Raw genomic sequence first — 19,781 nt, 5'->3', positions numbered from 1 at the left:
ATGAAATATTAATTAATTAAAACGAATTTTCAATGCTATTCCTTTTGTCCGACCTATAACATTGGAAGTTTATATTCAATATTTGAATTTAAGCCTGCCTGGGAACGTTTATTTTGAGTGAATTTATTAGGTGTGGTCAGTGCCGTACCAAGAAATATTTGCGGCAGTGCCGAGGTTGTAAAACGGAGCCCCCAAGCTCCCGTCATACTCAAAATATGCTAGTTTCGAGTTAGAATCAGCGCCCCTACATTTTGGAGCCCGGGGCAAAACTACATATTTGTGATCCGATCCTGACATCCCACGAACCCAAGAAAATCGATTTACAAGTGATTTATTTCTTTACTCTTATAAACGTAAACATAACACAAAGGATTTTTTATATGACTTCTATTCCGGTTCCGATAAGTGACTTCCATATAATATTGCACACTGACTTACGGTCATTGCTGCAAGTGCATACAAACGTAATCGCATTTACATGGGGAAGTATATACCTCATTTATAGTATAATATATTCATTGAAGTTTGCACATACATATAAATATATACATATATATGTATATATTAAATCCTATTTTAATTGCTGCAATCGACGCAATTACGAAATCGTTGTACGTGATTCTGTATTTCGATCTGTACCTATTCTACTGAGCACAATAACCGCCAAGCTTCATGAGCTCGGCGGTACTTGTTGCTCTTGCTGATGTGTCGGAAATCGATGCTGTTCGTTACTGTTAGCACTGGTATTACCATTACTACTGCCACCATTAGACCGTTGCTCTGACTCGCTTTTTACGCCGGTATTGGCAGCCAAACGGAATGCCGCCTCATGGGAGCGCAGAATTGCTTCGGCCTGCTGGTGCATGCGGAGAGCGGTTTCTGGATGGTGGTGACTGTGTTGTGAATGGGCTTGCTGAGTGCTAGGAGCCACTGCGTGCTGTGAATAAGTTGACGCCTGGTGATGATGCTGTTGCTGATGATGGAGAGCCTCTATAGGGTTCATTCCTCCTAAAGTTGAGTCTGGTTCTAGGGAGCCACGCAACATGTTCACGTTCATGCTCATTGCAACGGACGATGCGTTAGCTGTTGACTCGTTTTGTATGTGCAAACTAGGAACATTTATATTCGGCGAACGGCGAGAATGGGAATTGTTCCCAGGGTGAGAGTGCCCGTGCCCTAACAAATGTGACAACTGCTGCTGATGGTGCTGTGGTGTCTGCTGCTGTTGAAGATGCTGAGGGTGCTGATGGTGTGGCAAAGGATGTTCGCCAAGCTGTGAAGCGGGCCGAAACAAACAGAAATTTATTAAACAAATCGGGTTAAATTGGTTAAATAAATTGGTGGAAACAACAGAGATGAGCGAAAGTCACACTTTTAATGTTAACATCGTATTAAATTTTCAAATTTCGATTGAGGATTTATGCATATTAGCTTCGCTAATCCCTAATTTCCGTTACCATCTCTTACATGCTGTTGGTGCTGAAGGGAATGTGGATGCCCAGAGTGGCCAACAAGCGCGGTAGAAGCATTGTTGGGATTGTTCATACGCATAGCGGCGGCCAGATTAACCACAGCAGCTTGGACAGCCGCACTGGGGACATTCGAACAGTCAACACCCTCCTGGGGTCGGGATGCTGCGACAGCTGCGGCTGCGGCTGCCATAAGTGACATTCGATTGGCGACGTGCAGCCCGGTACCCATATTGTACTGACTAGAGTTTGGAAGACGCAGCTCGTTCATTTTGCTGGAATTACAGCTGTTGTTGTTGATTGTGCAAAGGGTGTTGTTATTTGTGCTGCTGATATTATTGTGGCTACTGTTCTCGTTTTCACTCAGGCCGAGATCGTGGTCTTGATCTTGATCGGAGGTTGATGACGACGAGAGTCTTCCGTTCGAAGAACATTCTGAGTTGGCTGATGGTGACGGGCACTTTGAGTTGGATCCCCCTGAGTTTGTCACACCCATAGGTAGTACGTTTCTCACCTCACCGACTCCAATTCCGCTGGCAGCACATGGACTGCCGGAGGCTATGGTGGCCGCTAATATGCTCTCTCGCTCTCGTTGCTCTGCTGCAGCTCGGGACTATAGTTTTATATTTAAATATAGACATATGCATGTTCTCATGTTATTATTATACGAATCTTTCTACAAGTCTTTTTTCTCTTAATTTTATACATAGGACCGAACTGTTGGTACTACGAGTTTTTACTTGACTTTAAAGAACCATAAAAAACCATTCGCTGTTGAGTTTTAGAATATACTTGCTAAAAAATGTAATATCTATTCAAACGATATTGATTTTGACAGAAAGGCTTATCTTAGACGGCCAATCCTAGTTGTTTTATTGTGTTTTTTTGTGTCCAAGTTACATACTATTAATACACGGAATTTCTATGCCCGGTACTCAAAGAGTAAAGAGTATAATTTCTTTTTTGTGGGGAAGTGGAACCACAGTAAGTAGCCTTTCTGAAGCATCAATAGATGAGTCAATATAGCCATGTCTGTCTGTCCGTCCGTCTGCCCGTCTTTAAGAACGCCCAGTACTCAGAGACCATAAGAGATAGGGCGACCAAGTTTTGCATCCAGACTTCTGTATGCTCACACTGTGTATTCAAAATTCGGCCCGATGTAGAAGTAGATGACAGATGTAGAAAAAATGTAAAATGTCAAAAACCACTAAGGAACACTAAGGTGTTCCTACTCGTTTAGGTTTGATTGAATTATGTTCGGAAGCAAATTAGGGTTCTAGTCCTGCACATTACGAAATTATCCGATCCGAACTTCTAATAGAATCCCAGACTAACAGTGTAACTTAAAAGTGTTTATTTGGTTTTCATTCGTAACATACCAAGACGTATTGAGCCGCGAACTGATGTTTCGGATCCATACGCATCGACTCCATATGGGTGAGCAAGCCTGTGAGAAGTTAGAAAATTATTAAAGTGCCCGTTCTGGAAACCTTTTTTCCTACTACCATTTTCATGTGTGAAAACAGCCTGGCACACACTACAGGGCCACATGCGGAGACTATTTGGGAGTTGGGAGGTCTCGGCGTGACAAGCCAAATGCTTTCGCAGAGAGCCCTCGTTGACGTAATGCTTGCCACAGACTGGACATGGATGATTGGCAGTTCTTCGTTTTCCCTGGTAGTTGTCGCTAAGGCTTGGTCCACTCGCAATTGGGGGATGTGTCGGTATCCTTGCACAGGTGGACTCGGATGTACTCTGCGAACCAATTGGGCCACTTACAATTGCATTATCATTGCCGTTGCCACCCGTACAATTTAGGATCTCACTGAAATGTGATGCAGCTGGTGGGATTCAGGTGATTACAACTATTCAAACTCGGAATTACATGGGCTTCTCTGATCTCACCTGTGCCACTTGGAGGTGTGCTTTTTTCTTCATGAACGTGTTTCATATGGTCCATGAGCGCCTCGGTACCAAGAAAGAGCTTGTGGCACACCGGACAGGATGTTGCATTAGGACCACCGATGAGTGCTGCATGCTGCTGCAAGACACCAAGATGCAGCTGTAGCTCCTGTCAGTAATATGCGGCATTGTTGTTTGGTTGGTTGTGATGATGTTTGACACGTGCACATTAAAAGATGAGATCGATAGCGAAATCGATGCCGATGTCGAAAGGTAGAAACAAATAATAGAATGCCACACGGACGACACCGTGAATGAGAGCGAAAATGTGGTTATTGCTGTAGTTGTGATTGGGTCACTCTTAACTATTGTGTAATTGGATAAGAACTCACTTTGGATGTGTGCGTTCGCAGACTGGACTCAGTGGCGAATCCCTTCCCACAAATATTACAGTGAAATGGACGATTCTTGGCACGTTCTACTTGGGCGTCATGATTTCGAAGATGTTGTTGCAGGTTGGAGAGCTGTATGAATGCCCGACCACAATCGGGCAAGTGGCATTTGTAAGGGCGTTCTCCTGCAATTGTATATTCAATCAAATATAAATATTCTAACCAATAGTCAAAGATCGGTCAATGGGCCATAAAATCGTGAATTTTTAATGAAGATATAGACATATGTTTAATACTGGATAGAATAAATGATGAAAATTAAAACACATACTTTAAAATATATGTATGTTCTTAAGTATGCATGTACATATGTACATCGGTATGTCTGTACATCTGTGTATGTATATCTATATATGTATGTACATGTGTACTCTTCCCAAATATTCATTTTTATTACATTGTACATATGATGATGGATGATACTAATGAATTAACATATACATAATTTCCAAAAATGATCCAAGTATGTATGTTACCTCAAACCCAAGGCTTAAAAAAAATTACGTTTTAGGTACATAAAAAACTGTGTGTCCTTAATGTGATACTGCCCGGAGAAGTCGCCAAAATAGCTAAAGGCTTATAATTGACTGATTGACTTCATTTTAACGAGATTAAGCAGCAACTCCCAAAAATTACGTCTAGACCATGATGAAAATCCCGTTGGTGCCCAACTGAAGCAGTGCAACTTGGCTGCTGGTTTAAACCTTGCAGCTCTCCGGAAATTACGCATTTTAAATTTGAAGCAAAATTAATTTCATTTGAACGCGCAATTAAATGAAAAGTATGGGTCAGCGACAGGAACAAAGATAGGAATAGGACATCAGCGACTGGCGACAGAGAACCTAAAGTCTAAAACGTTTAAGCTACTTAGAGTCACTTTTCTTTCCAGTAGCATCAAACACAAATAAATAGTTACAAAGTGCAGTCGTGTAGATGAAGATGCGGTCACCGTCGAGACACCGTCAGACATAGCCATGGCCTAGACCCACACTCCTCAGAGTAAAGCCAGCGGCAACGAGAGCAGAAATTGAAGCAGTGTTCACACCTTGCGGCACGTAGTCTCTGCCTTAGCGCCACTTCATTTGACCTGTCACTTTAAACGCCCTTAAATATGCGATGGAGTAACGTTGACTTGCTGGGAACTTAGTTGTGCGGCTTTGGGCCACTTAATGGCTCGCTATCTATTATATGACGCACTTGTAGCAATGATGTTTCTCCTTTGCGCTTGCTTAACCTTTAAGAAACCGCCTGAGACACTATTGTCTAATTACCCCAGAACCAACTCAGCGGCTCAGGCCCGCCACCAGCAACCGACAACCGTCGTTCATAAAGAGGCAAAATGCGACATCATCGCAGAGGTTGTCGTTGTTATAACCGAGTTCAGTTCCCTGCTGCTGTCGCGTTGCTGCCGTTATCGTAGCAGTGCGCAAACTGGTTTATAATTAAAGCGTATTTGCTTTCTTTTGCAGTACTTTTATACAAAAAAACGTATATGTGCATAAATACATAAAAACGATGCCCAAAATAGAAGGAAAAAACAGTCAATTGTAAAGTTCCAATCAGGTGTGATATAATTTGGTTGAGCAAAGCGGAAGACGGTGGAACTTGAATGGATCAGGGTCTGCGTCCATCAAATAACGCTGAATGCAGCTAATGACGTTGAATAATTTCAGTTGTTGCTTCGCCTCGACCTGGCGTGAACTCATATTCCCGGGACCTATTCATTCTACGCAGCTGTCTTCTGTCGCAAAACGGGCTGCTCGAAAAGCACTCAAAGTTTATTTAATTATCTTTGTCATTGGCATTTGCATTTGAAAATGGGTGTTGCCAGAATTAAAAAATATTTTCCGAACGCAGGATACACGAATACGAATGCGTACTTGCAGTTCCATAAGATAGGGACAGCAGCAACGCCAACGCCGACTGGTGAGAGGGAGACAGTGACCCATGGCAGTAGACGACTGAGTGCCGATGAAATTATGAGGCTGGAGCTTGGACTGAGGCTGTCGGCCGTTTTTAATTAATCAAGGACGAGCACTAAGCATTTTTCATCAGCTTTGTAATTACAATTAGAATGAAGAAGATAAAATCAACAAGGAATAAGCACATAATAAGAAAAACATAAATTGCGACAGAAAAAATTATGGGATGGGATTACTTGGGATCGGGGAATGGGATATAGGATTCTGGGTTCACTACGATGATTCTTTACATCTCGTTATTTGTATGTGCATACATATACATATATGTACATAAGTATGTATATATGAACTTACCTGTATGCAAGCGCGTGTGTTGTTGGACATGGGACAGCTGTTTAAATCTACGATCACAGTAAGAGCATTTGTACGGCTTTTCTCCAGTGTGGACACGAATGTGCTGCACGAGCTGGTGATTGCTGGAAAAACTCTTCATGCACTGTTGGCACTGGTGTGGCTTGGTGTCCGTTCCGGGTGTGGCATTGCCACCCATGTTAGGCGTGCCGGGAACTCCGTGCGTCGCCAGCCCGACGCGAGGAATTTGTTGTTGTATTTGTTGCATGGCGCTTTTGTGCATAAAAAGCTGAAAATGCAAGTAACACGTTGAAACAATGCCAGTCGGAGTCAGTTAAAAATATCGGCCAGGATGCTTTACACTTCCCAGCCTGCTTCGGCAGAGAAGGCTTCTTATTCATTAAATCTCAAACTTGATCCTGTAGGGAATAATGTGGGTGCGATTATATGTATTATATATGTCTCTGGTCCCTACTTCCATGGGCAAACTGTCTCCGCCGCGGCCTCTACAGGTTCCATTTATAGATTATCTCGACTGCATTTTTACTTTTTTTGTTTCCGAGGGGTATATAAATATGTATGTATGTATATATAAATATGCATATACATACATATGTACATATTTTATTGTTTTAAAGCGGTTTTTATAAAAATGTGTATCGTTGCATGTTCTACAAGTAAAAACATGTCAGCAAAAGTTGGTCTTTTTGGTCAGATCAAGAATAAAAAAACCAAAACTGTAAAAGGTAAATAAACAATGCTATCAATGGTAATATCAAAGGTGGTCTAGATACATATGCATACAAAATCTAGAAATCGGTGTTGCTCACCTTTCGAGGCCGCCATAATTGCTGATTTAAAAAAAATTGTTTTAACGAAAAAACAACTAAAATAAAATACCAAACGAGAAGAGACGTGTGAGACGCTTCTTACGCGTCACAACTTTTATACCTGGTACTCAGTCAGTATATCTGTACCTTATTTTTTTTTCCGAATTTTACATTTGAAATTTTACATTTTTTCAACATCTGTCTACATCTACATCTACATAACTTCTCAAACCAACACGCTATTTTAGCACGCCCCCCCCTCCACTAGAGCCACACACTGCACGAAGCAGAGTGTGGATGAGAGAATGTGCTAAAAACAGAAAATGCTGCTGGACGTGGGTTTAGCCACTGCAAATTAATTTCTACATTCTGGCTATAATAATGATCCAACCTGATCCCAATTCGGTGATCTGATAGACATAGTCCTTCTCTATGGCATGGAGTTTCGGGAGATTTTCGCCCTTTTTGTGGCGGAAGGGGCGGGGCTAATTTTTGAAATACACCTGTATCATTGTGAGCATACAGCAGTCTGTAGGCAAAATTTGGTGCCTCTAGCTCTTATAGTCTTTGAGAACTAGCCGACAAACGGAAACGGAAAACGTACGTACGAACCGACGGACGGACAGACAATCATGGCTATATCGACTCGGCTATTGACGCTGATCAAGAATAAATATACTTTATGGGGTCGGAAACGTTTCCTTCTGTGTGTTTAGTAGTACATCCAATTTTGAGCACAAATACAATATACCCTATTTACCCTTCGAGTACCGGGTAGTACTTTCAGAACTTTAGATACCCTATAGAATCTACATATGTACATATGTATGTGTGTACATACATACATACATATGCCGATCAAATGATCCAAATAGCGTGCCGACCTAATTTTAAATTAAGAAGTAATAACAGAACCAAGTTCTTATTCCCAATTAGTTGGACCATTTTTCAAATTATTGATTCTCCGCATTCATATGTACATATGTATGTACATACATCTATATTTATGTATGCTATATGCATCTATATTTATGTATGTACATATTTACGTACATATAATATAAAGTACATATTTATAATAATAATTATTTACTGAGCCATGTATGTATGTAACCACATACACATGTATGTAACTGGTCCAATCTGAAGAGCTTTATATGTTCATATGCATGTATTTACGTATACACAAGATCAACAGATTATCGATTAGGATAATGTAGCTGGAGACTAATTAATACTTCTACAGATAGCCTTCTCGGTTTGAAAAGCCAAACAGTAAGTTGGTGCAGTCTGAGAGCGAACGGCTATTTTAGGCTGCTTTCGTACGACGCTCTCTGGTTGGTTGGCCAAGTGGCCGATGTTTTGTTTTCACTGGTAACAGCGGTAACAACCTTCGGCGTTTCACCACAACCACTCGTTTTTGGCCGAGTAAGACTGCACTTTTTATTTATTTGGGTTTGGTGAGTAGTCGTACATGCACAGGAACGGAACAGATAGAGGCGGACACAACTACAGGCGCCTTTGCCCCTTTGCTTCGTCTTTGAATCGCATAAAAATGGCGAACGAACTCTACAGGACTCTCTACTGTGTCCAGAACCCAGCCAACAGCAGTTTGCGAATCGCCGACAAATGAAATTGCGATAATAAACGGCTAGGAGAGGCGAGGCCACGCAAGGCGATGCGATTTCTATAGAAGAACAGGTCCAGCACGGCATGGCGGGGCGTTTCTGTGTGGGTCCTCAGTCTCTGTGTGTGTGTGTGTGGAATAGTGGGAGGTGGACTGGCCGCGAGCCAGAAGATGTGAATAAAGGAGAATAGAGAATGGATTGTGTATATAATATGTACGTGTATATGTATATAAAACATATTTATGTGCATACATCTGCATGTTCATATGTACATACATTTTACATATATTCAACTAATTCTCTCGAAAACGTAAGTGTGTTCGAGGTGCTGAACATTCGAGTATATGAAAGTCAAAAACCTACAACAATTCTTACAATAACTAACGGACTGAAAGTACTAAAACTGGAGAGCTGGCTGAGATATTTTAGTACTTATAAAGCGTTTCTCTCTCCCAAAAATGTTAAGAAATGTTTCTAATTGTATTTCTTAAACATTTAACATTAACATATCAAATGATATCCTCCCCACATTTCGAATTAAAATGAATGTGCATTTTCACGATGTGTTATTCTTTTAAGTCCTCGACCCCATCTAAAACACAATCATACAGGGATGGACAACAATAGCAGGGGTAGTATGCATAATGCATTAACAAGCCTATACCGTCATTCCCTATACCTTAGGGGTAGCAGGAGGCGGTAACCACGTTTCTCTCTGTTGGTCGAATGTGAACTGAAAGAAAAAAAATGGTTGCAAAAAAAGTGTGGTGTGGACAAATGTGCCTGTGTTGTGTCAGGCTATTCTCTATGTACTATGGGTGACAGCTTTATAAGAAAAAACATTGCTGGTTTGGGGGCAGGCGAATACAAAAATAATGCCGTTTGCCTTAACAACATATGTACATACAATTACTTTCATATGTATAGATGTGTGTATATATAACAGAATGCACATATTTAAATATGTACATACATATGTATGTAATAGGTTCAAATACATACGTATGTAGGTATGGGTGAAAAAAACCCCTGAAACCTTAAAAAATTGTCAAAATTTCCCATTCACAGCTTTAAAATATACAGTACATATATCATATACAGTATATAGCTCAAGGTCACGCATAGAACATTTAGCAAACATTCAGGAGATTTTCGGTAAAGGCATCTGCGTCTTCGAACTAAAAAATATTCATGCATCCTATATTTATGTTTATCTCAATGTAAAATGAATGTAAGTGCTTATGTATGTATGTTCATGCATACGTACTTGTAAAAAAAATGCAACATCTCTCTTTGTGCTGACAAATTTCCATAAATACTACTCTTTAAAAGGGGGTCATAATATTAAAATTAAAAATTCAATTATATTTAATTGCTATTGTATTCGTTGAAAAATGGTATGGGAAAGTTAATTCGCTCAATTTACTTGACAGTAAGCTCTTCCGAAAGTTTTAACGCATCGCCATCTAAGTGCTTATCTAAAACTCTAAATCGGGAATATTATTGCTTGGGATATGTAATGTATTAGTAATCCAATAAATAAGTCATCATCCGATTGCCATTATTATTTCTCTATTGGCTTGAGGGCCTGTGTGAGCGGCGCCTGTATAATCAAAGAAGAATAATAAACAAAAATGAAAATGGACGTACATATACACATATGTAGACTAAAGTAAAACATTGAAGTACTGTCCAGAAATGAAAAATTTATTGCAAAAAATTTAAGTATTACCGGATGCTGTTTGGTTACCAGTTTTTATGGAAAAAAGTAAAACTTAGGCTAAAAATTAAATAAATAAAAAACTTAGGAATACAAATCTTACGTTAAGTAAAGTCACATTTAATGTGTTCACAGTTCATTATTGGAGCTTATTGTAATCACAAACAAAGAAGGCTAGTTTTTTATTTAAGTGGTCCATGAGTTTTCATTTAGCCATGAGTTTCGCTAACGTTAATTTGTTCGATTGAGTGTGCATGGGTGTATGGCGGAATGTGTTATAATCTGAGAAGTTGGTGTTGGTGTTGTGGTGGTACAATTGTTGTGTTTGTGTCTTTGACGAGTATTGAGGAAGAGTACTATACACAACGGAACAGATGCCAACTCACTCGTTGCAGGGTTGACCAACATTCTTCAAGAGTGCGTTCACTGATCGCGGCTGCGCTGCTCGACCGGGATAGCTGAAGCTGCAACGGTACAAATTGTTTACAAAATAAATACAAGTAAATAGTAAAACATACATATGTTCATATGGGTATCTATATATTTATGTGGGTAAATATGTATGTATGTACGTATGTACATACATTTAATTTTCATCTAAGTAAATTATTAGTTTTCGGTTTTAATTCAGGAAGGACAAAAAATATATATGTACATTGCACATACATACATACATATTTATGTAAAATAAATTTGCAGAGAATCTGACTCCGCAGTTTCGTCCCTAACAATTTGACTTTTGTTGGACAGAAAAATAAAAAAAATGTTCATTCATACATATGTATGTACATATGTACATGTCTCCCTGCCAATAATGGAATACAAAAAATATATTTAAATATATGAAAATAAACAGAAATATGAAATTCTTATAGAATAGCCAAGATAAAAAAATATATTTAATATGTTAAATTTAATAAAAAAAAATAAAAAACCAACATATTCCAAATAAAATTACAATGCATACAAATCTAGGTTTGTAAGTTATACCATACAACCATTTTGTGACTAGTCCCTAAAATATAAGTTTATCTTGTAGCAATGCAATGAGGACCAAATAATAAAAATACAATTTTATAAAGAACCTGTTATCCATCGAAGGTTGCGTAAACTAATATATATAAAAAATTAGCTAAATAAAGAAACTCCTTATCGCCAATAAAGAGGAATCGCGTAGAAAAACTATTAATTTTGAAAAGTTAGGTTTAAATTGAAAATTAAAAAATTACATCGTGCTCCTCTTCATAGTCAAGTGTCATTGTGTAAACGATACCGATCTAGTCAGTCTATCGTAAAACGAAACAAAACAGAACGAATACAAAACAGCTCTTTGTAAATTCTTAAGTTTTGTTTTTGGTTGATTTTCGGAGGCGCGCACGCTTTTTTTATGTTACTTGTCGAATTGGTTTTGACTTGGATTAACTTGGATTCAATTATCAGCGTTATCTACACAGTTGGGTATAGTAGACTGCACTGGACTGCATAAGATTGGTGCCATGAATTAAACAACCGGAGCAAACTGCGTCCAGCGAAAAAATCTGCTTTGCAGCTTGTTTATTTGTGGGTATTGTTTCGTTTTCACTCATACGAGAATGCATATCATATTGTATGCATATGTGAAGGCAGGAACAGTCAATGCCCTGAAAGACTTTTACAGTCAGAACTTCTGTTGTACTCGTCGTGTCACCAGATCATTCCATTAATTTGTTTGAGTTTTTTTATTTTGTAGTTTTCTAGCGTTGTTGTCAATCAAATTTACAGTTTCACGCGACCACGACAACTTTTGCGAACGGATTTTTTGAAGTTAGAAGCGCGGAGTCACACAACCTTACGGTCCGATGTCCTTTGAACTTCTGCCGGTAGTCCGTAGTCCTTGGCGGTGCAGAGACGCTGCGCTTATCATCCACAAACGGGACAGGACACCGTGCCCATACCAGGGTCTTCTTCTTATACTACCGCGCCGTCGTCGCTGTCGTCGACGTCAGCTCCTAATTCTGCGTCTCTTTCTCTGCGCCTCTGCACAACGTAGTGCGCTACGCTATTATTGTTTTCTTGAAGAAAATATGCGCTGCGAGTAAAGTTATAATGAAAAAAAGACAGAAACAGACAAAAAAGCTCCCCAAGAATGAGAAAACCTCTTTCGCTCTCTTTGCTGAACGCATAGAATGGGGAAAAGACAAGGCAAGAAAAGGCAAGGAGAAACAAAAACGAAACGTCTAGCGTAGGAAGAACGAAACGAATTTGTATTGTAGTTGTGTATGTACATACATATGTACATATGTATATGTGTAGTATATGTGTGTAGACCACCCGCCTTATAAGTTATAACTGAAACCAGTTAAGGATTCGCACACACACACAAACAGACAAAGGCACTCACACATAAAGGAGGAGAAATTGCGAATGTTAATAGAACGCAAGCGAACAGAAAGAATACTCACGAATGGGGTTACTTCAAGAAAAAGCACAGCGCAAAAAACTAAGCAAACGCTAAGAATATATTTATGTACATACATATGTACATATGCTCGCTCTCAAAATATATCTCTCTCTTTGACTCTCATTCTACTAATTCACTCATTCCCTTCACTTCGCTTCTCAACCCCTTTTTCCAATTTCCATCCCCTTACCCAGACTAGTCGATATACGTATTACATAGCGTGGGGGAATTGCGTTTGGCGAGTGGTTTGGAGTGGGGGATGGGATGTTCTGGTCTGGCCTGGTCCGCGTGTACAGATGTCCAAGGAAGTAAAAAGTCTCAAGCGGTGCAAGAAAAGGGCTGTTTTAAAGGCCAGGAATTCCAAGAACATTTCCCCTTCAGTTCAGGGTTCAACCAAAGTGGTGAGCTTTTTTACCCCTCCAAAAGGGGTAAGTAATATAATAGCTAACCATTGCTTGCCGTTGGGATATTTTGAGAATTTCTCTTAGTGCTTTGAACGTTGCCATGAGATTGGAAAAGAGAAAACTCGGTTCAAGAAGCTCTTTGGACACTGGAAAATACTCGTACGTAGCTCGTATTCGCGCAGTACAACAACAGGCACCTCCATCCACACAAATACCTCTAAATATCGGTGGTCAAAGCCAAAGCCGTTAACTTTGAAACTTTGAAGTGAGAGTAGAAAGAAAAATAGCTTTCAAGGACATCAATAAGGAAATATATGTATGTACATATGTTTGTACATATGCACTAGGATGTAATGATTTTAAATGCAAGTATTATGTGCTTTTTTATATGAAAGCGTTACCTGAATTTCGTTGGCCATTTTGTCGTTGTTGTATTTTATTTCGGGAGTAGAGCTGCCACCAGACGGCGTTATTGAGTGCTGAGGAGACTGCTGACCTTGTGATAACGGTTTGTTGAGCATTACCGTTCCACTCCCTGGACTCGGCATCTGCCGGTGGGGATGCACTTGTGGTTGCTGGAGACCTCCTGAAGTCTGCTCTTGAGTTTGCTGGTTTGATTGCAATTGATCCGCGCCGACGCTGCTAGTGCAGGTAACACTTGCATCGGCATCCGGGCCATTGCCTGAGCCGTCACCCGCATCATAGAAGTCACCAGTGTAAGCCTGTTCCGCCTGCTGTTGGCGGTTTTCTACGATACGCTGCGGCTGTTGGTCAAGCTCTTGTTTAGGCTTGATGACGGGATTTAATGAATTATGGCCATAGTTTCTGAGCATGTTGGACTGATCTGACGGGGGCGATATGCTACTCTGTAGGGCTGTAGACTTGAGGTGGGCTGCTGCGGCGGCAGCAGCCGCGGCATTGAACAGCAGGTGATGATTACTTAGCTGCGGGGTTGGCGCCGAGAGCTGACCCCTAAATGAATCGGGGCCATAGGGCTGGTCGACATGGTGATGATGCTGCAGTAGGTGGTCATGTTGTTGAGGCCCGCTAGACTCGATTTTAGTGTTTAGTGACGGATTGTTGCTATTGCTGCTGTTGCTGTTAGCCGTGCCATCTGAATTGGCATTGGGGGGTAACTGGTGATCCTGTTGTTGCGAGATTGTTGGATGGTGGCGCTGTTGATGCTGATGATGGTGATCGTGGTGGTGGTGATGCTGCTGATGTTGCTGATGTTGCAGCTGGGTCTGCTCTTGGTTCGGAGGAGCGTGTTGATGAAGCGCCGTGTGAAGGCCGAATGGTGCTCGGGCCTGCTGCCAGAAGTCCGCGGCGTCCATTTTGAATATCAGGCTGAAGGTGGTCGGGTCGGGAGCTTTTTCTTGGTTGTTTTCTGTATACAAACCGTCCATTGATTGGGACCCCCAAGATTAGAACTGGACAGTCTCGTGCGGTTTGTTAGCTCTTCCACGCAGCATCTGTATTTCATATAAAATCACTGCCTACAAGGAAAAAAAATGTTTTAGAATATATGTAGTACATACATACGTATAGATAAAAAATATGTATGATTATGTATCCAGGTACGTACATATGTATGTATGTATGAATGTATTAATTAATTAATCAATTGTTCGATTGGAGATTGGGATCTGATGGAGGAGGTCAGATGGAGGTGTGATGAAGGTACTCGAGCGTTGTGGTCTCCTAAATACAGGACAGGTCATATAATCCGCGATCAGTGGCCACAAACTATCTTTCTTTGCAGTCCTTGTTGCAACCAAAAAGCATAAACAGCTTGTTTTTTTCGTTCTGGCTTTAATAATTTTCGTATTGCGACGGTAGATAGTAGATGCCAGAGTTCATTCATTCTTACGTCTCCCGTTTTTTATATTATATTCCCGTATTCTCTAGTAAATATAAGTACCTAAGCCATGTACATACATATATGTATGTACTATATTATAAAAATTATCAATGCTCTTAGTTATGTTTTCTTAAATTACCATCAAGCTGAGCTCTTCTCACAATTAGTCTAGATTGCTAAATTGTTGGAGGGAAAATTAATAGATAATTGTATGTACATAGGTACACATGGATGTACTCGTAGTCACTATGTTAAGGCGTATGTATGTAGAAAGGGGAACGAAACGATCGGTTGAAATGTGATTTGTGATATATATTTGATAGCAAATATTTTCTCTTTATTTTAGTTTTGATCATGTGAGGGGAAAAGAGCACTTCACTTGGACTTAAAACTGTTAAATTTTTCTGGTCACACTCATAACCAATGCGTCCGGCTATTTATCAATCTACAGTACAAATATAACTATGTATATACATATATGTACATACATATGTATATATATACATATATATATATATGTATGGACTTTTTTATGCACGGCCACGATTACGGTCATTAGAAACGAAGCGGATACGGCCACGACTATAACTATAAAGGTGTTCCCCGTTGACTACCGATAACCTGGCGGCACGCGAGCCATTGAAAAACTAATTTTGTCGCCGCCTCGGCGATGTATAAATATGACTGTTGCTTAGGGTTCAGTTCAGACACATCTCGCTTAGAAATAGAACTTGTACACAGAAGCGTGAGTCGGCCCGGCCTGGAGTAGCGTTCGTTGGGGGAGCAAAGTAAGCCAAACGTCTTCGGGTTTGACCTCAACGCTAACATCTTCGGCAAAATATCTTCGCCTCGTCTTCGTGTCTACTAACACATCTTTCTGCTCTGCGCTTGTAAGCTCCTGCCATCCAGGCTCTCTTAACTTTCTCTTTGTTGGGCAGACATGCAAGAAAGTCAGAGGTGTCAGTCAGCAATTCTTGTCATTCGATCCCATTTGTGCTACCACTTGCTGGCAAGTACAGCACCTACAGGCTCTGCACTAAGAAAGCTGGGACGGATCGTCCATTTCCCACTCAAAAAGAAATAAGCTGGGAAAACGATTGTCATGTGGTTAAGAGTGTTTTTCGTATTAAGAAACTCCCAGGTAATGTATAGGATTTTCAATCGCTTTATATTTGGAGGAGGTTAACTTACATGATGTGCACTCACATTTCTGATGCATCACTAATCCTCCTTAACACGTCTATGCCTCCACGCATGAGAAAGGCTGTAGTTCAGAGGATACTCCAGTGGAATCTCTAGGTATAGTTATTTTCACTTTATTCTTTAATTTAGTTTTCTTCCATATATGTATATGTTTTATTTAGTTATGCATTATTGAAAGTTGTTTGAACATAAGGCCGGAATAAGGCACACGTTGCGGTTTCGCGATTTCGTAACTTCGTAATAGTAGTTTACTACTGACCATTTTTTGTTCAAACTCGTTGATTGCTCGCTCCAATTTAGTTTAGACTTGATAGTTTTAGTTGATTTTTCGTAAATTTTACATCACAATTTGTTGCCTTGCCCAATAACTTTGTTTGTTTGTATGCCCAAAAATATCACCCAAATTTTAAATATATATTTTTCCCTCCTTACAGGCATATGTTGGTATAAAAAATAGAATTAAATATAATATAAAATTCTAAGCCTTGCCTAGCTAACCCTTGCCTCCCCACAAGTTCATTTTGAATATTTAATAATAAAAACTAAAAAAAAGCCAACAATTTGATACAGCTGACCATGGATATGCATACATATGTACTCGGATGTAATGTCGGATGTCTTCTTTAATTTACCAAAGTTACATATAATACACCTATTCTTTGCTTGTGGTTTATACGGAGAAAGTATAGCCCGTTTTACCTGCTTTCGATTAGGGAGTAATGATTCTTACTGCGTTACCATTATATACTTATGTTATTAGTCTCTCTCCAGATACTATACAAACTTAAATACTAATGTTTTGTTTTTTGTATGATTCATGGATAATTTACACATGTATGTATGTATATGTTTGTATGCCATGTGAGTTTCGTGTCGAGGTTGGTTATGCCAACCTTCTGTAAAAACGCTAGCTATAGGGTAAGTGATATTCCAAACTGTCTGTTCCGGTGTCAGTGTGTCTTGAGTGGGCATTCCACGAGTGTATTTTGTTGCTGTGGATTGTGTACCTTCTAATATGTTCAGGGTCAAGTCCCTGTGTTCAAGTCAAAAGTTTATACTAAGTTACTTCTATAATATCTGCTTATAATACAACTACAAAGATCTATCCACAAGTCTAAACGAAGTTTTTATATCGCTTTTCTTGCCATTATAAATAGTTTATTATCATCCCATTCCCTTCTAGAAAATGGTAATATCCTTGGCTAGGTAAAGCCGGAAAAGCGTTTATAATTTTTTTCCGAGTTCTATTCACGTTGGTGTTTTATTCTTTACTTTTTTTAACGTCTAATCATCCTTCATTATATTGTTTTGTACTCTTGATTTCAATTTTGCAACTTGTTTTTTTGTAATTATTCTTTTGCTTTCGATAACTGAATATTCAAATTTTTGATAGATTTTAAACGGCTTGTTCTGGTTCTGATTTGGGCTCGGGTTCTCGTTTATTGATTTTTGGTTGACAGAGTTGGCTTTTATTTATATATTATATGCTTTGTTTAGTGGTTGCTGTTGGTTTAATTAATCAGGTCTAAAATTGATGTTATTTATCCCGTTTGTTGTAATGAGTATTGATAAAAAAATCAGAAGTTATAACTGCATCCGTTCTATTGCTTTTAAAACTGAGTGATGGTTTGAGTTGAGTTAGCGTGGACTTCTTTGGTGGCTATAGGTTTTAGTTTTAAAAACGTATTTGGTCTATTGTTTTTTTTGTTAAATTATGATGATCTGAAAACAAATAGAAAAAAAAGGTCAGAACGGTCAGACTTGGCTCTGAGTAACAAAGCCTGGATGGCTTGTACGTTTATAGGATATGGATACATCCTAAGGTATACAACGATGCCAGGTAAATTCCATTTATTTTAATTTTTAAAATATTTATCCTCGATGTTTTCTCTTTTTAATGCGAGTTTAATTTGTTGTTTGTATCACAATCCGTATATCGTATGTGTGTATGTTAAAATTTAAGTTATGCACATTTGAGAAATAAAAATGCTCCGCGAGGTCTGGACGATCCGCAGTCGGCTGTTCTACTCCATGGAATATTGCGTTTGTGAATGCGGCGTCCGAAATAATTGAGAATAAAAATCCGCCATCATCGCCTACTGCTCCATCGCAACGTCGACTATGCATTGATGAATAGGAGAGAGAAGAGGGGCAGACTCGGTTTGCTTATTATGAGATAAAAATTGTGTACGATAACCAAAAAGCGACAGCAGCAGCAGCATGAGCGGCGGATGTGGGTACAGGTCCTTGCACTGGACCAAGGGCCCATCGCGAATGCTTTGCCAGCGCCGGCGCTCTCAACAAAGTGCAGTTGCAGTTGCAACGGCAGATGCAGTTGCAGTCGTCGCCGCAGTCGGTGTCGCTGTTGCTGTCAGTGTCGCTGTCCAGGCATGTCCAGGCACAGACTTCTCCTGCTTTTCCATGCTCCTAGTATATATGCTTGTATGTGTATAATATTCGTCTGCCGCATACCACGATTCGCATGCATTTTCGTTGCATCATCCCCTATACCGCCCCCGCCCATGGATTACTATCAGGCACATACACTCTCACACACACACGGGTAAAGTGCAGCTCAAGTGCAATTTTTGGTTGCATTCGGCTCTCGCTGCACTTTCTGCAGTAACATCCCTTATATGGCGGCAACAGGAATGACCAATGCAACAACCACCACTGTACACCCGCGCTCCCCGCTTCCAACCTCCTTAACCCACACCTATACGCTGCACTGGCTCCTGTTCTGCTATGCTGCACCCACAGTCAGGTCCAGGACTCGGTCGATGGCATGCAAATTTGTGCACGATTTAATGTCTACTTCAAGGCTCTCTCTCTCGCTCACACGCACACCCCTTTGTTGACTCTTTCTGTCTGGTTTATGTTTATGCGTTGCATTTTGTGCATGCATATGTGTGGGTGTATATGCTCTGGATGCATTTCCGGTCGTCGTCATGGCGCTCTAGCATGCACATAAATGTTTATGCATTTATGTATTCGTACTCCCATATAACCATGTATGTATGAAAAGCATATTGGACCCTTACATAGCTACAAGTACATAATTACGTGCATTTAAATGTATGTAAATATGTATGTATGTATGTATACTAAGTATTTACATATGTACATAATATATACACTGGAGTTCAACGCAGCACTGCTGTCATTTCATTGATTTTTGATTTTCATCCGTGAAGTGTATAGAACATATCGAACTATGTACATAAATACATAAGTATGTATGTACATATATCGATTTTCCTTAAACGCCTCGACCGACGTACCAGCACAACGAATGTCTCAACTCTTTCAAAGTGGCATATGACCAAGGTCGCGTTTCAGATGCAATGCAGCAGGAGCCTAAGCTAAGAAAAAATTCATATACAACTGTTATTACTACCAGTGATAGTTGTCATGTAATTGGATATAACTTATGTATAAACATCTCAGAAGATAGAATTTCATATATGTACATACGTACATACATACATATGTATGTATATAAACTTGCAAGTAGATAAAATTAGCTACTGAGATCCATTCGGTGTCACCCACAACACACCACACCTTTCGGCAAAGTGCCAGTTTGAATATACATATGT

General features: G+C 39.8%; 2 protein-coding genes across 3 annotated transcripts; both read right to left on the bottom strand.

Moving 5' to 3' along the window:
* Nucleotides 1-631: 631 nt before the first annotated feature.
* On the bottom strand, nt 632-11,627 carry LOC117590624 (zinc finger protein 687-like). Of its 2 annotated transcripts, none has more exons than XM_034283434.1 (9): nt 11,504-11,627; nt 10,637-10,738; nt 6,100-6,385; nt 3,764-3,948; nt 3,375-3,540; nt 2,975-3,310; nt 2,849-2,916; nt 1,468-2,082; nt 632-1,273 (listed from the first exon to the last, which is right to left on the bottom strand). In XM_034283434.1, exons 1-9 carry the CDS (start codon nt 11,531-11,533, stop codon nt 671-673), a joined length of 2,391 nt encoding a protein of 796 aa, XP_034139325.1. In that variant the 5' UTR covers nt 11,534-11,627; the 3' UTR covers nt 632-670. The 2 variants fall into 2 exon arrangements, with proteins under 2 accessions (XP_034139325.1, XP_034139326.1); XM_034283435.1 differs by having other exon boundaries at nt 10,661-10,738.
* Nucleotides 11,628-11,850: 223 nt separating this feature from the next.
* Nucleotides 11,851-16,913, bottom strand: LOC117590625 (basic-leucine zipper transcription factor A-like). The gene is made up of 3 exons (XM_034283436.1): nt 16,171-16,913; nt 13,520-14,614; nt 11,851-12,342 (listed from the first exon to the last, which is right to left on the bottom strand). The coding sequence occupies exons 2-3, from the start codon at nt 14,522-14,524 to the stop codon at nt 12,316-12,318; spliced, it is 1,032 nt and encodes a 343-aa protein (XP_034139327.1). The 5' UTR covers nt 14,525-14,614; nt 16,171-16,913; the 3' UTR covers nt 11,851-12,315.
* Nucleotides 16,914-19,781: the final 2,868 nt, after the last annotated feature.

The sequence above is a fragment of the Drosophila guanche genome, unplaced genomic scaffold (genome assembly GCF_900245975.1).
Source record: "Drosophila guanche unplaced genomic scaffold, DGUA_6, whole genome shotgun sequence".
NCBI classification, from domain to species: domain Eukaryota; kingdom Metazoa; phylum Arthropoda; class Insecta; order Diptera; family Drosophilidae; genus Drosophila; species Drosophila guanche.
This window is presented reverse-complemented; position numbering and strand designations above follow the sequence as displayed.